This window comes from Mus caroli, chromosome 12 (assembly GCF_900094665.2).
Source record: "Mus caroli chromosome 12, CAROLI_EIJ_v1.1, whole genome shotgun sequence".
Classification (NCBI taxonomy): domain Eukaryota; kingdom Metazoa; phylum Chordata; class Mammalia; order Rodentia; family Muridae; genus Mus; species Mus caroli.
Genome location: NC_034581.1, coordinates 85,471,660 through 85,492,343, shown reverse-complemented (window position 1 = coordinate 85,492,343; position 20,684 = coordinate 85,471,660). Strand labels below are relative to the sequence as shown.

The 20,684-nt window shown below is 36.6% G+C and overlaps 1 protein-coding gene across 38 annotated transcripts in view; it reads right to left on the bottom strand.

The window, feature by feature from the left end:
• Positions 1-20,684, bottom strand: part of Nrxn3 (neurexin 3) — a 1,604,379-nt gene that overhangs the window by 41,616 nt on the left and 1,542,079 nt on the right. For 21 of the 38 annotated variants that reach the window (XM_029484636.1, XM_029484650.1, XM_029484646.1 and 18 more), the window contains one exon: positions 8,637-8,724. In XM_029484636.1, the coding sequence (XP_029340496.1) occupies positions 8,637-8,724 (88 nt within the window). The remainder of the gene's footprint in view (positions 1-8,636; positions 8,725-20,684) is intronic. The other 17 variants (XM_029484652.1, XM_021179711.2, XM_029484638.1 and 14 more) reach the window with 1 other exon arrangement.

The window sequence follows — 20,684 nt, the reverse complement described above, 5'->3', positions numbered from 1 at the left end:
AAAAAAAAAAAAAAAAAAAAAAAAAAAAAAAAAAAAAAAAAAAAAAAAAAAGAAAAGCTGTACTCACGGTAAGCTACACAAATCATCACAAAAATAGTTCTTAATTTTATTGCTGTCTGTATTATTATCTGTTTTCAAACAGATTTGGATTAGAATCTTAGCCTTGCCCCTGAAGTGCAGGTATGTGACCTTGGCAAATGCAAACATCCAACCCTGATTTTCTCAAGTATGATGTGACCACACTAATTCCTATTATGGTAGTAACCTATAATGAGGTTTAAGTAATATTCCCAGCCATGCATTCACACAGTGAGCCAGTGCTATTCTAGAGCCAGCTAATGAGCCAGACTGTTCCCTTTTTACGGATCTTGACCATTTTCCAAAATTAAAATATATAAATTTACAAGCGTGACATTAAAAACAAAGACAATAAAATATATATTATCAAGACAATATAATTTACTATTATCAGATTTCTGGGAGCTACTGATCTCTGTTTTGTTCTTATTTAAAAAAAATGACATGGTATGTTAATGAGAAATACTGTCCAAGTCTGAGTCTAATGCTGATTGATGAAATTAGCCATCGTGGAGATAGGCTACACAATATAAACCTAGAAACGCTGTATTTGGGCTCTGAGGGAGGGTGTGTGCACATGCACATTGTTATTTACTTATCCTGTGTGTATATGTGTGTGACTGTGAAAATGCCATGGTGTATGAGTATCATATCAGACAAATTGATTATATCCTTACCATGGAAGACTAGGGATTGAACTAAGGTAGTCAGTTTTGAAGGCAAGAACCTATAACTACTGAGTCATTGTGCTGTTCCCAATTTTAAAACATCTACATCAAACCATTATACTTGGGTTGTAATCAATACTTGTTCCACCTTCTCCTGTCTCCCTCTCCCTCCATCCTTCTTTTATGTCCTTCCTCTCTAGTTTTATCTTTCCCACCCTTTATCTTGCTCCTCCTCTGCCTCCCTTTTGTCTTTCAACTGTAGTTTCTGTTTAGCTTCTCAGAGCCCATTCATCTTGCCTTTTCTTTTTCATCTTAACTTCAGAAAAATCAGTCAGTTTCCCTAGCCTGTCTGCAACATCTCATGATAAACCAATGCCTTCATTAACTTTTTCTTCTTTAGACCCAAACCAGTCTTTGCATTATATGACAATGTTTTTCCTAACCCAACAGCTCTTACCCATTGTATACAGATGTCACATTCTTTCACTCAATCCTTAGGAGAAAAGAAATTATGTTGTTCACATAATGCCTTTTTCATACTGTCCACATCAAATGCCCACATCTTTCCAAGGAATGCATCAAGGTTCCTAGAAAATCACATCATATGGGCCATCCTGTACAGTAAACAGAACACTTTCTTCTATATCTGCTCAAGGAATTTAGATTGTCTTCAGAAATGGAGCTATTACACATGCCATGTTCTTTAAAAGGCTGAAATAAAGGATCTGGGTCCAAGTAAAAACCATTGACTTTTTAATGCTTCCATGAATTAAAAAAAATAAAATGAGATTAAAAATATGTATCTTGACTTAAAAATATCAAAAGATAATCTTACCTTGTAATATACATGGGCGGAACCAGTAAGTCAAATGGGCTTTGGTTCCTTCATCAGTAGACACCTTGCTGAACATGTTTATAATTTATGATAAAGCATGTAAGCACAAACTTGCTTAAAGATAAGTGGAGATTTTCACCAGTGCCTCAGCATGTTGGGGGAAGGCTCTGCTCTGTGCAGCAGAAATGAGGATGCTTCATTCTCTTGCTCTCTTTCTGAAGAAAATGTTCTAACTAGAAGGCTGCTGATCTATGAAAAGACTCTTTGGAAATTAGCACTTCCTTCAAGTCCCTTAAACAGTAAGCAAATTTAATCATGTCAAAGAAATCAACAAGGGTTTCTTCTTTCTTTTTCTTTTCTGTGTTTTGAACATTTATAATTGTTTTCCACTATGAGTTTTCCCTGGAAAGTCCAGGAAAAGTATAATTTAGGACTTCCAGGTGCAAACCATTCTTACCAGCCATACAACTCAAATGGAAATTTGTTTTGCTTCTTTGTGAAGTTCTCGGGGGGTGGGGGGTAAGGTTAGCAGTAGAGATAGCAGGAGAGTGAGAAGTAAAGACTGAAGACATCAAACCACATATTACAAACAGAGAACAGAATCACAGAACGACACCATGACAGTAGACGTGTAGACAAGATGGCCAGACAAAAGACACATGCTTGACTGCTATGCCAAGGAAAGAAGATACCAGAACAAAATCATACAGAGATGCTGGCAGCACAGCTCTTAGGGCTGCAGGGGCCCAGTAAAAACAAACATAAAAGTGAGTACCCATGACATTGTAACTGCAAAAGAAAGGTATCCCCACAACTCAGACAGGGAACTTGCTGGGTTAGCTGGAATGTGACACTTGGATGAAACACAGGATGGCGTCATAGCAGCTCATGCGCTGGTGATGGAAGCCATGGTTAGTTGATAACTACAAAACTATCACTGGCATGCCACACAATGATCTTAGGCTTGTCCAGAAATAAAAGATAAAACACATATCCTGTATCTGCAATAAAATTCTTTTTATGCCATCTGAAATTCGTGGGGAGGGGAATGTTTCTGTTTATAAGTTCTGCATGTCTTTCTTTTTATTTTTCAAACCCTGGAGCCTATGTGTGTCTTTTTAACTAATTACAGCATCATTGATGGGGAGAGTGAAGGCAAGTGGTCAGTGCAGATATAGGGAGTTATTAAAAACAGGGGAAAGGAATGAAATCAAAAGGGAAATATGAGTAGAAAGGGAGAAGGGAACCTAGCATTTCATTCTTTGGTACACAACTTTCTTGGATTTTGTTGAGATTTTGCTTTGCTTTGAGAAAAACCACTGAGGGGATGTACTGAAGAGGGCGGAGACTCAACACAAGGATGGCAAGAAAAGATTTTGTTGCCGTTTTGGTTTTTATATCTAAATATTTCTCAGAATTTAAAAATAATGATTATAGTTACTCATAAAAGTATAGCAATGAGTTAAAAATAGCCATAATGGTCAAAATGCTAAATATGAATTAAAACAAAATAAATTGAACCACCAAAAATTCATGCGGCACAAGATGAGGTGAAACGACAGAAAATGGCTTGGGAAATATACAAGATACATATCTATTTACGTATATATACACGTGTATGTGCATATATGGATAGATATATCTGTATAATGTTTTTCTTTCCACCCTTCCCAAAGATAACTAAATCATGGAATTACCATTATAATTAGGATGAAGAAAACAAAGCCTAAATAAAAATTAACATGCTTGGTTTATCAAGTTAAAACAGTATCATGCATGTCTATGTTGGCTGATGCTGCTCAGAGTGATGGTGTGAATTTCTGTGTAACCACATGACTGATGGTAGGGACTGTTAATATTAGCTTACATTAGTCTAATATCATTTAGACTATGTCTACATATGCATGAAGTAACAAGCACTTTTGTATAAACACACTGCATTTATATATACATATATATGCACATACACAGTGCATGTACTTAGGGTTTATGAGAAGAAAATAATACACAACAAAAACTGATTGAAAGGAAACCACAAAACTTTTCCTTTAAAACCCAACCCCTCTTTATTTATGTATACATCTGAAAGAGGGTTTGCTTAATGATTCCAGAAAGCTCTTTCCTTAGCTTCCACTTGCTTTGGCATTTGAAATCAGGAAGTTCTTGATTTGGGCATGAAAATTCTCTCTTTAACATGGACATCTATGTTTTGACCTTTAGATGCCCTGGTTCTAAAAAATCTTACACAAGTATACTTCAAATTAAAGTTTAACATTGAGCAGTACTTTTTATTTCAGTCACAATTAATGATAAGCTCTGTGTCTCTAAGCTAAAGTATGAATGCATGCTCCTTGGAACGAATTTAATCAGAGCTGGAATGGTGTACTCAATTAATTGTGTCAGAGAAACTCTCACCAAAAAATGTGCATAATACCTTCAGCCTTTCTACACTTTGCCCACATTGTTTATTGGCTTTCATTCTTAGTTTCTTCTTAGTCTCTTTGTATCCATTCTTGCTTTCCCTAAGAGAATGTGAACTCCTGGTGGTATCTGGTGTCAGCTTTATTTTTTTAGTATCTATTCTAGTGTCTACACAGAAAGAATCACAAAAATAATATATGAATAAGTGATTTGTCAACCTTTAAACAGAAGGGCTTACACTCATTGATTTTATGCTTCCCTCGGTTTTTCAACATACCCTAAATTCTTGAGTAGAGGAGTTAGTTATACAAATATGTTTATTTTATAATTTTTGTTATTAAGTGTGCTTATGTGATGGAACCCACAATAGAAGTCAATGCTCAGAGGACATATTCAATATCTTTTATCCCAGGGCTATTGCTTACCTAAACTTCATTAATCACTTCCTATGTTTTTATTATGTAAACTGTATTCTACAAATCTCTAAGCATTCCACTAGGGTTAAAGGTTTTAAAGTGACTTAAAAGCTAACTTGTGGAGCCTGGCTTGGTGGCACATGCCTTTAATCCCAGCACTTGGGAGGCAGAGGCAGGCGGATTTCTGAGTTTGAGGCCAGCCTGGTCTACAGAGTGAGTTCCAGGACAGTCAGAGCTACACAGAGAAACCCTGTCTCGAAAAACCAAAAAAACAAACAAACAAAACAAAACAAAACAGAAAAACAAAACAAAACAACCAACCAAACAAAAAACCCCTAACTTGTGTTGGAGTGGATTTGGGTTATAAAGAGTGATATCTTCATGACTTAATCAATATGAAAAATGAAAGCATTAAATAAGGAGTACAATTGTCTTCTGAAAATACACCTTCATTTATAGATTGATTACAACTTAAAATTTAGTAGGATTGAGCCTGGTCATAAATATATGATGTCTTTTGCATACATTGGACTTTTGTTATAACTAAAATATCCAAAAATGGCTAATATTAATAGCCAAATTCAGTAACTAAGTTAAGAAGCTTTACATTAAGTTAAGAAGTTTTACATCAATTTATATTCTTCTTTCTATAGCTATAACATTTATCTCAGATAATTTCCATTTTCTCATTACTCAATGTTTTTTTGAAGTAGAACAAAATACTCAAATATTGCCATGGTATTTTAGCTGGGTAATTACTATTGTGTTTGGAGAATGGCAATTAGTGAAATTTAATTATGATTTTATTAAACAATCATGTCTCTGTTCATAGAGGTCATCCTAAAGTTAAATTAATAAATAATTAAAAAGTCACTTCTTAGCTGGGCATGGTGGTGCCTTTAATCCCACCACTTGGGAGGCAGAGGCAGGCAGATTTCTGAGTTCGAGACCAGCCTGGTCTACAAAGTGATTTCCAGGACAGCCAGGGCTATACAGAGAAACCCTGTCTCGAAAAAACCAAAAACCCAAAAACCCAAAAAAAAAAAAAAAAAGAAGAAGAAGAAGAAAGTCACTTCTTTAATAAAAATTATGGAATGCACATTTTAAACTTGTATAAAATAATGGTAAAATATATTTTTATAAACAAAGAGATTATAGCTAACATACTTGAGGCTCAATGGCTAGTACATTTGTTCTTTTATCATGTGTTGGGTCTGGACTCTATTGCTCTTCACACTTCATTTAGGAAATTAAAGTCTTGACCTTCCAGCTGTATGTTTTACTATGTTCCAGCAAATAAAACCTCTAACAATTGGTAGAGCTTGGAACAACTCAGTGTCAGATTTGCTCATTATAATTATTCCATGGGGGTACCTCCAACTAGATACAATCAAGGCCCTGTTTGTAGCCAGAAAGCATAACTCCAGCAGGCTACTGGTATTAGGAAGGAATTTCTGACAGACTGATTGATTGATGGGTGGATGTTTCCTCTCAACGCCCTGCCCTAGTATAATTGCCAACTGGGAGTTGATCACAGTACACTTAACAAAAGCAATAGTGGAACAAAAGCTAGTTAATTGACAACCAGAAAAAGTAAACAAACCTCTTGATGGCTGAAGAATCAATATTGTAGTTGAGTTATGCTGTGCTCACTTCTGTGGAGCCACCAGGTGTTTCTGTTTATTTTACATCTGCCTATCATCCTGGTCACCAATACTTTTATAATGGTAATCTAATAGATATATAAAATCTAGGATGTTGTTTATATTTAAAAAGGCTAACTCTCTAATAACTTTATTTGATATCATGTATCTTATTAAGAGTAACAAAATTGAAGAGGGAGAGACAAGGTATGGAAAGCCACTTCCTCGAATTCTCTGAATTTCAGAATGACATAAAACTACGTAATTCTCAAGTAAGGGGGCTGGGGGTGGGGACTGACAGTAGACATAGAAATAAATCCTTTGAAATGTAGATTTTTGCTACACGAATGTTTATTTTCTCAAAGTCATGAAATAAAACAATCAACATGGTTTGTTTTTAACTGTATGTGGAGGTACAGTTTTAACAAGAAAAATTATTCTCCAGATTTAATTAAAGATTATTATTATGTTGAAGGTGAACCTAATTTGTTTAATAAACTTAAATGAGGTTTTCATTTTAGATCTTCTTTTCTAATGGATTAGGATATATTGTACTCACTTATTTGCTATCTATCTATCTATCTATCTATCTACATATATATATATATATATATATGTATCTTCCCATTGAGAGTTTTATGTTATTGTCAATAAGCTCCAAAACTATTTAAATAGCCTTTAAACACTTTATGACTAAACTATACCAAGTTATGGCAGCCAAATGCCAGGGTGGGTTGAGTTAGTGGAAACAATTGTTTACATGTCATGTCAATTTAGAAACATAAAATTCCCTTTCAAGTTAGAGTTTTACTGGTAGAACTTACTAAATATTGCTCTGTTTACAGTTATCATTACTAAGAAATGGAGAAAACCAGAGCGAGGATAAGCAATCACTCCTAGTTAAAGTCTAGGTACTAGTTAAAGTCTAGGTATCTTAAACTAGTCATCAGAAAACACTGCCATTAGATATATTCTACACATATATTGCCTTTGTAGTGTCTAACTCACCTGAAAAGGACACAGGTGTTCTCAAACAAATCCATGGAATTGCATTAGATTGGAGAATTGGGTTGTGTAGCAAGGCTCTCTGCTATGACAACCAGTTATGAGAAACACTAGGAAGGATGTGACTAGAGTATAATGATGCATCTTGTCATGCCCAAGTGTTGAGAAAGATATGGTAAGCAAATGAAATAAGCACACTCACTTTTTAAACAAAAGCTTGTGCCCAAGGACATTCCCAGTCACTTGAAGATATCAGATGAACAAGATCATATTCACCTTCCATCCACAGATCTATGCTCCCTAAGGAACAAGTCGCCTTCTCATGTGGTGAGGTCAAATTATGAGTATGTACATTCAAGACACTAATGTCAGAAGCCCACAGAACTTCCTGAATCCAGAGCCACTTGCAAGAAACCAAGCAGTCAGCATTTACCAAAATCTGAACTGTTCTAAATCATTTTCAGGTGAGAAGAGGAAGTTTTAAATTATTGATATATTTTTTAATGAAGCATAATTTTCTCTACAATTACAAAGAGCAAACATACAATGGCTTGCCTTTTAAAAAAATAGTTTGGAAAATATGTAAAGTAACCCAAAGTATCAGGTGGAAATTTTGTCTATTTCTTTCAGCCTTTGTAGAAATAAGACGAGGCTTTTTGCTTTTTTAAAACATACACAGAAATTCGATGATATCTGTTCTCTATTATATACATATAAATGTTTAACTTAGAGTAAAATCTAAAAACAGACAACTTGGGAAAGTTGAAAGGAGAGGATTGGGTATGGCAGTTACCTACTGGACATTGTAGCATATATAGTTCACTATAAAGAAATACCAGGAAATATCAAAATGTATCTGGGTCCAAATGGGGCAACACACTGTGGTTTCCAATGCCCAAGTCAGCTGACCTTCAGCAGTCGATACATTTTGAAGCATCGCAGCAGTTGACAAGGCATGTGTGCTACTAATTTTGTATCCCTCATACTATATCGCTTCACAAGTTCACTTGACATATAATGAACAAAATTAGTATAATTATAATGTCATGTTAACTGCTGTTGAAATCCCATGGAAAATAATTTAGGTTACTTATTTACTCCATTTGTGATCAGAACAAGTCTTGAGACTCATGTGATAACTACCATTTTTTTTGCCTCCATGAGAGGTTTATGACCTAAAAACAAAAACATTCTCATTTAAATGGAGGCCTTGCCTGCTCTTTGCCCCTGTCAATCTCACAGCTGCCATTGGCAACAAAACACTTGCAGCAGTGATTCCAGCATACAATCTGGGCACCCCACTGTGTAAAGTTAGGATGCATTTTGTGTAGTTTTTCTTTAAGTATCAGACTTAAATTTCCCTCAGCTTTAATTGTCCTTTCCATGGGATTTGATGCTTTTATTGATTAAATTAATATTTATATATGTATGCAAATACATATATAGATATAGGAAATACACATACATTAACATACCATAATATATATATATAAAGCACATGTATAATCACATATATGTATGTATTGGGATTTTTGCAAATAAAAAAGGAAGCAAGCAAAACAAGACTGACCTGACCTACCTGTACTTGGTTCACATTCGACAAAGTCTTCATCATCACTTGAACATTCAGCAGATGAAACAAGATCATCTGACGTGGGCTATTGATGTTAACAGAATGGCGAGGAGAAGAGGGAAGAGAAAAAACAGAGGAAGATAAGGGCACTGATACACAAATACATTAAATCTTCTTGACTGCCCCCTCCCATCATTACTGACGTTTCTCTTCACTGATCAAGCTTGTCTGCATGGATCTCCTGTAAAGCAGAAGCAGTCAAACTAGCTGCAGAGACTCAAGCCTTTTCCACATCAGAAAAATCACACTGCATTGTCCACTCTGATTTCCGGATGAGGAACCAGAAGGAAAGGGGGCTGCAAAGAATGAGCATTGAAAGAACACAGCCAGCACTACAGGCACTGTGCCTTCAGAGGGATTCCGTGCATATGGCACACGGTCACATGTGCACTGTTGGGGGACTGTGAATCTATAGGCAGTATAATTAGTGAACACTGCAGAATGCTATTCATTCAGTACAGCATAATAGCTTCTCTTGCTTGCAGCAATTCCTTCTCAAAATTGCTGCAATTAACTGAATTAGTAATGTGGACCAGCAGAGTGATACCACACAACAGCTCCTGGACACGGGTAGGACTCTTGCAGAGGAGAGAAGAATAACTTCTCAGCGAAACACGAGTTCAACTTAAATCCGTTTAGTTTTTAATCCTGCAGAAACTTTCCAGTGCTGTGCAACTTGTTAGAGGTAAAACACAGAACCATAGGCATTAGATGTAAAATGAGCCTTGCCATATATTAGGTGAGAAAGAGTCATATGCATGACCCAAACTCCAAGGGCGGCAAAGATGAGTGAAAGAATAATAAAGGGATACATGATTTTTACCCACTAAACTCCAAACACGTTTTTTGTCGTATATACATAAATACCCAGTAGATTGCAAATTTTTAATAAATACTCATTCCTTTTCTTCATGTCCGTAACATTAACCAAGTTGCTGCTTTATTGTTCCCAACCTATTGAAGCCTGGATCCATGTTCAAGAAGAAAGGGTGTTAGAGAAATGCCTTCTTTGATTTTTGAACAAGTATTATAAGTCAATCACTATGATTGATATGAGATATGACTACCCAGACTGTACAACGAGACAGAGGTGTTGTATTTAAAAAGACTAGAAGTCAGAGAGGTTAGTGGAGTTCCTGAGAGACAGGAGAACGCTTGGGCCAAGAAGTGGGAGTGGGTGGGTAGGGGAGCAGGGCAGGAGGAGGGTATATGGAACTTTCAGGATATCATTTGAAATGTAAATAAAGAAAATATCTAATTAAAAAAAAGAAAAAGAAAACAGAAACCAGGTGACTCTTTACAAGATACCTTACCACTATGCTCGTGGAACATAATACCTCTTTCAATTACCTGTCTTATAGATATTATAGGTTAAGGGCTGAAGAGATGGCTCACCTTTCAAAGGCTAGCATACAACCAAGAATAGATATCAGAGATTTAGTGATGATCCACAGTACCTCGGGACAGGACTTCATATTGGGTCTTAATGAGATAGGTTAGTTTTAATGAAGTCATTAGAGTAGACCTAAATGCAGTAGGATTAGTGTCTCTCTATAAAGAGGAAATTGAGGCACAGACATAGGGAAGGCTCTATATTGAAATGCAGAATAGAGAAGGGCATCTACAAGTCAGGGAAAGAGACCACAAGAGAAGCTGATTTGCTGACAATTATTGCTACCATGCCATGATTTACTGGCCTTTGCGTACTCTTATCCTCTGCAACTGTAAGCCAAGAATAACACTTTACTCAAGTTGATTTGGTTGTGGTATTTTATTACAGCAACGGAAAAACAATGAATACAATGACCATTGACGCTACTACTTTCCAATGGCTAAGCATAATGCGTTTGTAACCTGTCTGCATGTGCTAAATTCCAATATTGTTTGTGATCCTCAAAGGGAAATAAGATGCCCATTACCACACAACCTAAACAGTTTTGATGGTGATAGACTTCCCATTTCTCTGTATATTGTGTATGATTATATCAAGCTCATTATTTCACTCATTTCCTCATTCATACATTCTTTCATGAGGAGTTCATTTATTTGTTCCCTTAGATATTTCTCACACATCTATGAGTGAGACACTGTAACAGTGATGGAGGAGAAAGTGAGAAATGAAACATCTGGTCTGTTCTGGGAAGTCAGGCTCTGATGAGAACAGCCACATCAGCAGGAAAACTCAAACATGGTAAACTGAGTACTAGTACTGTGTCAAGAGTTAACCTGAGTCTCTAAAGGAGCAAGCAGCAGGAGACTAGGTACATCTCCTAGACAGGAGGGAAATAGAAAAGAAGCCCTGAGGGACAGACAAGAATGAAGCAGTACAAACCCAGGATTGCAGCAGACTGGAGAAGGAGAAGGGTCTTTCAGGTGGAAATAAACATTATTTGTTAAGGGTCAGAAGTATGAAATAGCTCTATTTCTTTGCACATCTGTAGGTAGTAGGAGAAGAAAAGAGGGTTTGGAATGACAAAATGACAGTAACTTGAATGACAATTTTTACCTCAGCAACCTCAGCGAACTAGCATGAATTTAATTCACTGCCCCATTAGACACCTCTTCTTTTTCCCCTTCCCATACCCCACCTGGGCCACCCATCACAGTCCTTTGGAAGCTGGCACACATGATTTTGGAATGTGGTCCCTTGACAGCCGCAGCACTGCTGGTGTACATTAAACACCTTAGGTCCTTTTATTTAGAGGAGTAAAATATCCCTTAGCCCTTATAAATTAATCATGTTCTATGTCAAAATAATAACTCCTATTACTCTATTTTAAAATATATTTCATATGTTTAATCCACATGTTGGAATTGTTCACTTTTGTACTAGGTGTCATAAAACTAAAGATATATATTATAATAACTTTAAAAATATGTCTAAGCCAAGTACTTTCTTTATCCCTTTCCTGGTAGAATTCTTTTTATTGCACTTACATTTTTTTTCTAGTGGTGCTTATTAAAGTTACTTTAGAATAAAATTGGGATTGAAGAAAGCTCAAAACTCTGCCCAGGTAAATTTATAGATGTGTTTACCTTCCAATTCTCCCAGTTCCACAAACCTGACTTCTCATTTTCCTTCTGTGAGTTATTGTTTCTGTAATCACCTAATTATTTATTCTGCAAAGCCCTGCTCCATCTTAGCATAGGCACATATTTCCACCACTCTCCATTGCCATCATCTATGTGTCATACTGAGAAGTGTTTAATGGTACAGTCAGGACCATCCATGGCACTGTCACCATGCCCTCTCTCCTGACTGCACAACTGTCTTTTGTGACTTCAAATTCTAACCTTTACCCCTTTATCTTAGACCTGCACCAGGCTAATTGTTTAGGGCTCAGCCATTTTCCCCCTCCTAGCTCCTTGGAAGTCTGATTATTTTACCGAGATTAAGTGTAGGATAAAATAAGTCCTGCCACAGCACAGCTTTATGAAATTATAAATAACACACCCGTGAATGATGATCTCCATTCTTCCAGTGAAAAGGGAAAAGAAAAAAGCCCATAAATATCCCAAAGTCCCACAGAAAACAGCCATATATCTCAGCAGCTGCTCCATGCTAAACGGAATTAAATCCCTTCAAATGCTTGTGGCTTAAGCATTTCCCTTTTATATTTCTATTCCAAGAGTAAGAGTTGGAGATTGAAGTGTCTCATGGCTGTTACCAGAGGAGGCCTATGTACCTGCCTTAAGAACATTCATTCTGTATTTAAATAATGGACATCAGAGTTCCTTTTTAGTTACCAACATCCTACTGACTGACTATAGGCTAGTTTATGACCTCAAGTGAGATTATAAGTTTTGAATACTTTAAGTTCAGAAAGTAACATTTATTCACTAATTTTTGCCATCATTTACTATTATCTCTTATCAACATCAACATACATACATCCCTAGATTTTTTTTCACATTAAATCATAGATATTTAAAAATCATAAAGTTTGGGAAGTTAAGAATTGTTAGTTTTATTACTTCTCTTCTAACCCCATCATTTCAGTGAATTCAATCCCAATAAAGAAACAAGATCAGATGGTATCAAGATGGATGAATGCATCACCTAGTCTCTCATTATAATGAGAGCATGCTCTGTGTTGTCATCCTCAATAGAGGAGGTTGGCATTGTGTGACAAAATGAAACATAAATAATTTTAGCTTGCTGTACTCAGATACCAGGAGCATAGCATGAGGTAAGCATAAATGATGGAGCCAAAAAATAATATTACAGCCTGGTGATCTTCAGTGACCATTGCTTCTTTCTTTTATGTGTCCAACTGTCTGGATTGTAGCAAAGTATCATGAATTTTCACTCTTTGCCATGCTGGGGCAACACATGTTCAACACATCATTTCTTTCCTCTCTTCTCTCGCTGCCCACCAATGGTAATTAATTGCCATGTAAAACATGTTTCGAATGTGTATCTTGGTTCACATTCATATGGAATAGGAATACGTTAAAGGGACCATTCCTGGCTTAAAGACACTACATTTACTCTGAACTAGATGCTTCACTGAGAGATCACAGTTCAAAGCACATGTGATCTATATATGCCTTTTTGTTTACGTTTGTATTTACTTATTTAATCATTCATCTCCACCTCAAATATGTATTAATTGCTCATGATATGATGTGGCAATCAAACAGTGGACTGGGCATCTGCCAGGACCCATCTTTGTCCTTATGGGGTTTACAAACTGTTGAATGTGAGATAAGAAAAATAAACTACATGGGTGGTTTGCAACCTTATGAGAGCCTTGTTAAATCTTGCCAATTAACATAGAATACATATTGTAATAAATATTTTTCCTTGTTACTAAAAACAGCAGACTATACGGGGATCCCAGAAAATACTGCTTCCCTCAGAAATCTGCCCACCTTCAATTTTCTTCTTTTCTATAATGCACACAGTAGAGAGGGATGAGGAATGACATGACTTATAATAACTCCTGCTAACGAATTAGCCTTTGTAGAAATCCCTTTGCAGACTCCAGATTTAATTAATGGCAGAAAAGTCAAGCCGAGCTGAGCTATATATTGTGCTAAAGATTGGGGTCTTCTGTGTTATGATCGAGGTCTTCAGAGATGGTATAAAGCATGGCTTGGTGTTTTGTGTTCTTTGTCTCCCCACTTTCAAGGTTTCTTGTCCATCTGTTCAAAAAGGAAGGGTAGATCAAGAGAATAGGGGAGGGGAGAAGTAGAAAAGAGTGGGTGCAAAGAAGATTAATCTATCTGCTGTCTGAGGCAGCCTGACGGGGAAGAGGAGTATCGAGCCACAGAAGATTAACCAAACTTCAATGTACCCTCCCAAAACGGGAGGGATGCGATGCTACGTGGTGTTGCACTGATAAGCAAATCCCTCCAAATCCTTTCAATTTATTTCTTGGCATGGAGAAATTACGTATTATTTAGGAGAAAGAAAAAAAAACAATAAAATAAAATAAAATAATTCCTTTCCACTCTACATCATCACCCAGAATCTAGATGGGGTTCTAGAGATTATGCAAACACGAAGTTCCATCTTTGATGACGATTTCCCCTACCCTGGAGAATTTCTATTCAGAAAAATTTGGCTGGATGTCTATTGTTCCCTTTCTGTTTTCATCACAGTTTTTTTTTTTAAATATTTAGCACCTAACCATTATAAGGAATGCCAAAATTTAGTTGATTCTCCAAATACTTTATATGCTTTTATTTCCTTTCTTTATTCTTTTATTTTAAAGATAGAATTTCCTTTGGAAGTGGGCTTTATGCCAATATGACTAAAATTGAGGCTCTGTTCATAGTGGAGAATTACCAAGGACACAGATATTATTGTGATTTGAAGCATGGATATAGGTATCACTTAGTGAGTGTTTTAATTCCATGCACACAAGTTGCTATTCTGGATAGAACTAATGTTTTGGGAGAAAAAAAATCTTTCTAGCAAGTGAAGGTCCATGAACTTTTGATACTATAGTTCAGCAGAGGAGAAGGGTTCTATGAAAATATAAGGACTATAGAATTATACTTCCCTGTGGGGTGTTCTTTCTCTTCACTCTCTGTCTTGGAGCCTGACATTGTAATCCAAAGAGACAGCTTCTTATTTGGTGAAATAATGCCTTAGGGGACTTCAAAAGATGAACATAGTGGAGACATACGGTGTAATGAGGAGAATAAAGTCAGTTCTGGCTAGAGGGGCAGTGTGGCTCCATCTCACTAACTGAATACAGACAAGGTGGCTCTAAAGGCCCATAAACTGTAGTAGTGACCTTAGTTTTTGGTCTCATGATGAACTGAGATTTGTGAAACGAGCAAGAGAAAGAGGCGGAGTAAAAGTAAAATGATTAGGAATTCAAAATAGCCAAATATTTAATTCATGCACGGCGGGCCATTCCTATCGGAAGGACCACATGATGCTCGTGAACATCTCTCAGGTCAGATTGTTCAGAAAGGAAACGGGAATAGGCACCTTAGAGAAAATGGGCATGGCTGAGGTTCACACTCAGCCAAAGAGAAGCTGAAAGAACTGTGGGTACAAGAAGATAGTGTACAAACACACAAAGGAAAGCATACTAATATAGCCTAGAAATTGATGTGTTATGCAGAAATATGATCCACACCACCAAACTGTGATGAATCGAATACATAATTCACAGAATAAAACTGAAAGGTGAGCCTTTCTTTATCATTTATAAGAACACTTCTACTTAGTTATTCCAAGGAAGGTAAACAAGGAAGCTTTGCATTCTAGTTATCAATACTTTTCCTCCTGGGTTTTGGAACAGGGAGATTCTTACTTTTCTTGTCTGTTGGTTTCCACCGAGCATGTAGATGCCCCGGAGAACAGTTCTGCAAAAACGGTATTTGAATAGGCCCAAAGAATGTGATATGGTTTTCAGAATCGCAAATTATTACAAATAGCCTATGATCCTTTAATTGTGTCCCTTGTGCTTCAATTCTTCACTAGCTTAATTCTCTCTTAAGTTACTTTGGAGGAAACAGAGCCTTTCTCAGCTGTAGTAGCTCGCCTGATCCCTCTCATCCCCTGCTTCAGTAAGGTTTCAGAGAAGGTCTGTTTAGGGCAAGACTCCCAGAACTCCTACTGCTTCCCAATTCTGAGAAACTCAGTCCTTAACAATCACTTAAATCAAATAATAATCAGATAATTTTCTGAAAAATGTCTTTACTCATAGATGGGCGGTCAAATAATAACGGATACTCATTTTTAAATGAGACAAGGAACTTTGCTAGGATAGGCACTGAGAAAAAAACTTCCTTCTGAGAACTCTGTGAGCTGGTTGAGAGGGAAGGGGGACAGTGAGTTGTCTTTCCATACATACCATCTTCTTGGGAAGTAAAATTCCACACACTGGAGAGTCATTGTTATCGTCAGAAACTGTGTCAAGAAATATTTTAGTTTATATTCTGCCTCTTCAAAAGAAATCAATGTGCCATCTGTTGCCCCCTTAAATGTGTGCATCTGTAGTTTTCCCTCATCTTCCAGACAGGAGAGAATAATGTGTTTTGTTTGTATGTTTGTGTATATATATATATATATATATATATATATATGTATGTATGTATATATATAGTTAAACACTTTGAGCAAAAATAAACAACTGAATACAGCACAGTAGCTTTAATGACCATCTTTCAGGGATAAAGATTTCTAAGCAGCCCAGTCTCTCACTCTAGGTGATTGGCTGTAAACAGAAATCAATAAAACAGGATTACTGGGCAATAAACACCAGCAGCGACATTCATAATTTAAGAAGGTTTTCTCTGAGCATTCATTGCTGAAGAATTCACGCTGATCCTGTTCTATTTTTACAGTAGAGTAGATTTCCCCCCATCATATACTTTTTTTCCCCTTTCTTTTTCAGAATATTTTTGCAGGAGTCAGCCCTCTAACATACAGCGAAAGGCTGTGATACTCCAAAAGTAGCTTATGTCTTGAGACCAAAGAGGGCTCCTTAGACCCTTCTTACGACAGGAAGTTATACGTTCAACAAAGTACCATGATAGAAAATGGGCGTTTAATAAATGAGAAAGAAGTTGGGTCTGATGTAACATGGACCCAACCTTCAATGTGTGAGAGAAAGGAAGCAATAAAGGCATCAGTCTTTAATGCCCATTATTTTCTTCCTCCTTCCTGCAACTGGCAATGTATACGACATAAGTAAGTATGTTTTGCAACTAGAAGTGGCCATGTGATATAGAACTAGGAAGAGAGATAGATAAGACAACCAGCTAGCTAGGTAGATGCTTATTCAATTCTTAATATAGGAGGAAGGCTTTAGGGGCTGGTGAGATGGTGTAGAAGGGTAAAGACATTTTCCACCAAACCTATAAAGTTGAGTTCAATCCCTGGGATCCATATGTTTGAGGAAGAGAACTGACTCTAAAACTTTTTCCCTGACCTTCACTGGTGTGGAACAGCATGACTTTTCCTTCCCTGCAAGAAATAAATAAGGGAAGGGATTGGATAGTCCAGCTGCTTTCCTTTCACCTTGCATTTATTTGGATAGAAGATCTAGAGCAACAGCAACCATGGGGTGACCATAAAGTGGTAAGTGTGTGGGAGACTGCAATAAAAGAACCGAGATGCTGACTCTTGTATTAGCCACCATAATGCAACTTGAGATTCATCAAGTAATTTCTGCTCTGGAGATTCTCCAAGGTCTCACTAAAGAAGAAAATGGGTCCTTTTGGCAGTCATCTCGGGTCATGTTTTCTGTGCCTACTAGTTGAAGCCAGCTGTAGAGAGCAACAGAGAGAACAATGGGAAGCAGCGAGGATGCCAAGCCCTGCATGACTGGGCTCTGCCTCTGGTGCTCATCAGTCACCAAGAGACGTTTTAATAATTCCCAGGATTGGGACTTGGATGTAAGCCTGATGAAGAAAGTGCCACCGTGATTACAGCACTCACCAATGTGCCAGCTCTGTGGTACAAAGGAGTTTGGAAAGATCCTTTGGAACTGAGGGAGCAGAGGAAAACATTTTGTTTGTTTGTCTGTTCAGAGCAAGGCAAAGTAAGTTTGATTACGTATCTTTTAAGCTGCTTTAATCAACATATTCCAGACTGGACTGATCATCCTCTCCATTCTTTGTTTTTTTCTGTGGTCTCTGTACTCTCAAGCCTTAAGAGTTCAAGCCTTAAGGTCATCTTCAAACCCTCTTGCTCACAATTAGATGTCTAGGGCATTAGCCCTGAAAGTCCATCTCTAAAATGCCCCCCCCTCGTGTGAGTATCTCACTGTCTCTCTCTGTCTGTCTCTCTGTCTCTGTCCATCTGTCTCTGTCTCTGTCTTTCTTTGTCTGTCTCTGTCTCTCGGTATCTCTCTCTCTCTCTCTCTCTCTCTCTCTCTCTCTCTCTCTCTCTCCTACTCTGTTTGCGTCCCTGGATGAGCTTTGAGACTAAGCCAAGTGGTTCTTAATCTTCCTAATGTTGTGAGAGCTTTTAATACAATTCCCCATGTTGTAGTGCACTCCCTAACCATAGAGCTATTTTTGTTGCTACTTCATAACCGTAATTTTGCTATTGTTATGAATCATAATGTAAATAGTTGTGTTTTCTGATGGTTTTAGGGGACTTCTGCAAAAGGGTCATTCAATCCCCATAGAGGTCTTAACCCATAGTTTGCAAACCACTGCTCTAAGTCACTCTGGTCTCTATCCTCCTCTCTATCTTTGTTGATGACCAAATAAAATCCAAAACTAAAACCAACCAGGGCAAAACAGTTTTAAAAATCAGAATCCTCTAGCTCTAGGATCTAGCAACTAGTGGCATTATCTTCCACCATATTTTCCGTTGATGCTTGTAAATGGCCCCATTTTCTACATACTATTCAGTCAGTATTTGTTTGATTTCCATGGACAACTAAATTATATTCCTGACTTTATGTTTTGGTTTCTATATTCCTCATCCACTGTACCTACTGAAATCCTACACATTTCCTTTTAAGGGTCTGGTTTTTTCTTTCTTTCTTTCTTTCTTTCTTTCTTTCTTTCTTTCTTTCTTTCTTTCTTTCTTTCCTTCCTTCCTTCCTTCCTTCCTTCCTTCCTTTCTTCCTCTCTCTCTCTTTCTCTTTATTCTTTCTTTCTTTCTTTTTCATGTTGCCTTTTTTTTTTTTAACCTCAAACACAATATTTTCTTCAGCAAAGAAACTAAGTATTATCTTGGAATGTAATTTAAAGAATTTCTTCCATTTTGAATGGTAGTATTTTTCTCTGCTTGATTGTTATTTGAAAAAGGACCAGAAATTTGTCTAGAAACCATGATGATGTCAAAGTAATATATGTTTAGAGTTAAAAAACATAGACTCTACTTGATATTCCTGGGGGACATCCAGTGTACCAACAGACACTGTTCCTGGCTTTCTAGTTTGTAAGTCTGAGACAATGGCAATGACTTACTGCTACTACTGTATAGGTTAGAAGGGAAATCCATGACACAAAGATATACCTGTTCTATGAGATACAGTAACTATTACAGTGCTGTTCTTTATTGGTTTGGAAGCAACTAAGGTGTCTTAACAGGGTCTATGTGCACCCAAAAAAGTCAAATATATGGTATGCATTTAGAAAATGACTGTGTTTCTAAGTAAAAACCAGATGTTCCAGAAGCCATATTTAAAAGCTGAAAATTTTATAGATGGGAGAGGTGAAGTGTTTCTCACCCTTGCTTGGTAATTATCACTTCTGGTAATATCACCTTTCAAGATGTCATGGTAAGAAAAAGCTTCACAAACTCTTGCTAAGTAAGAGCATGGATTTCCTACCAGTGGGTGGATGGATTCAAGCAATGTGTTCTGTATGCACAGTGGAAAATTATCTAAATTTAAAAAACAGAAAATCTTCTCATTTGTGACATTATGGACAGACCTCTGCAGGATTACAGAAAAAGAAATAAGCCAGGTACAAAAAGATAAATGCCACATGACATCATAGAATGAAGAAAGGTCACAGAGGAAAAGATGATGGTAGAAGCATTGAGAGAAGATCATGGGAAGATTTGTGTAAGGGAGAAAGAGGGAGGGAGAAAGAGAGAGAGAGAAAGAGAAATCAGTGTCAAAGAGGAATAGATTCCAGTCATCAATAACACTACTTGGTGGCTATAACCAATAATGCATATTTCAAAATCATTGAAAGAATAGATTTTAAGCACTTTTACCCAAGAGAACAATAAATGCTTGAATTAACAATTCTTTTTAGTCTGATTCAATCATTCTAAAAGATGCACATGTTTAAAATTATCACTTATTACCTCACAAAGAAAAATTGGTATTATTTTTATCTTATTAGTTATTTTATTTTTACATTTTAAATGTTATCCTCCTTCCCAGTTAAACCCCTTATCCTCTCCCCCATGTGCTCTGCTTCTAAGAACCACCTACCTACCCCCTCCTGCCTCAGGATCCTAGCAACCCCCTTTATAAATAATAGTACTACTGAATTATTTAAAATAAAACACAGAGGATGGAGAGATGGTGTAGCAGTTATGAGAAGGCACTGTTCTTGCAGAAGACTCTCATTGGGTTCCAAGTACTTATGACAGCCTTCAGACAAACACCTATAAATATATATGTGTGTATTATATATATATATATGTAAATATATATTATATATAACATATAATGCATATATATGTAATTATAAAGTAAAATTAATTAATTATTTAAAATAAAATAATATTTAGAAGAGAAAAGAATTTCTTTGGAAGGTTATGTTTGCTCTCAAGGTTAAAAAATGTCTCAGTCTTCTAGAAAAATCACATAAATAACTTTTTCTGAAGTCCTATAACCATATACCAGGAGGTCAAACCCTTATTTAATGGGATAAAAACTTAAAGTGACTCAGAGTTCATTCAGAAAAACTGGATCCAGATTTTTCTTATTGTTTTACATTTTTACCTTCTTTCCTTTCCTTTCCTTTCCTTTCCTTTCCTTTCCTTTCCTTTCCTTTCCTTTCCTTTCCTTTCCTTTCCTTTCCTTTCCTTTCCTTTCC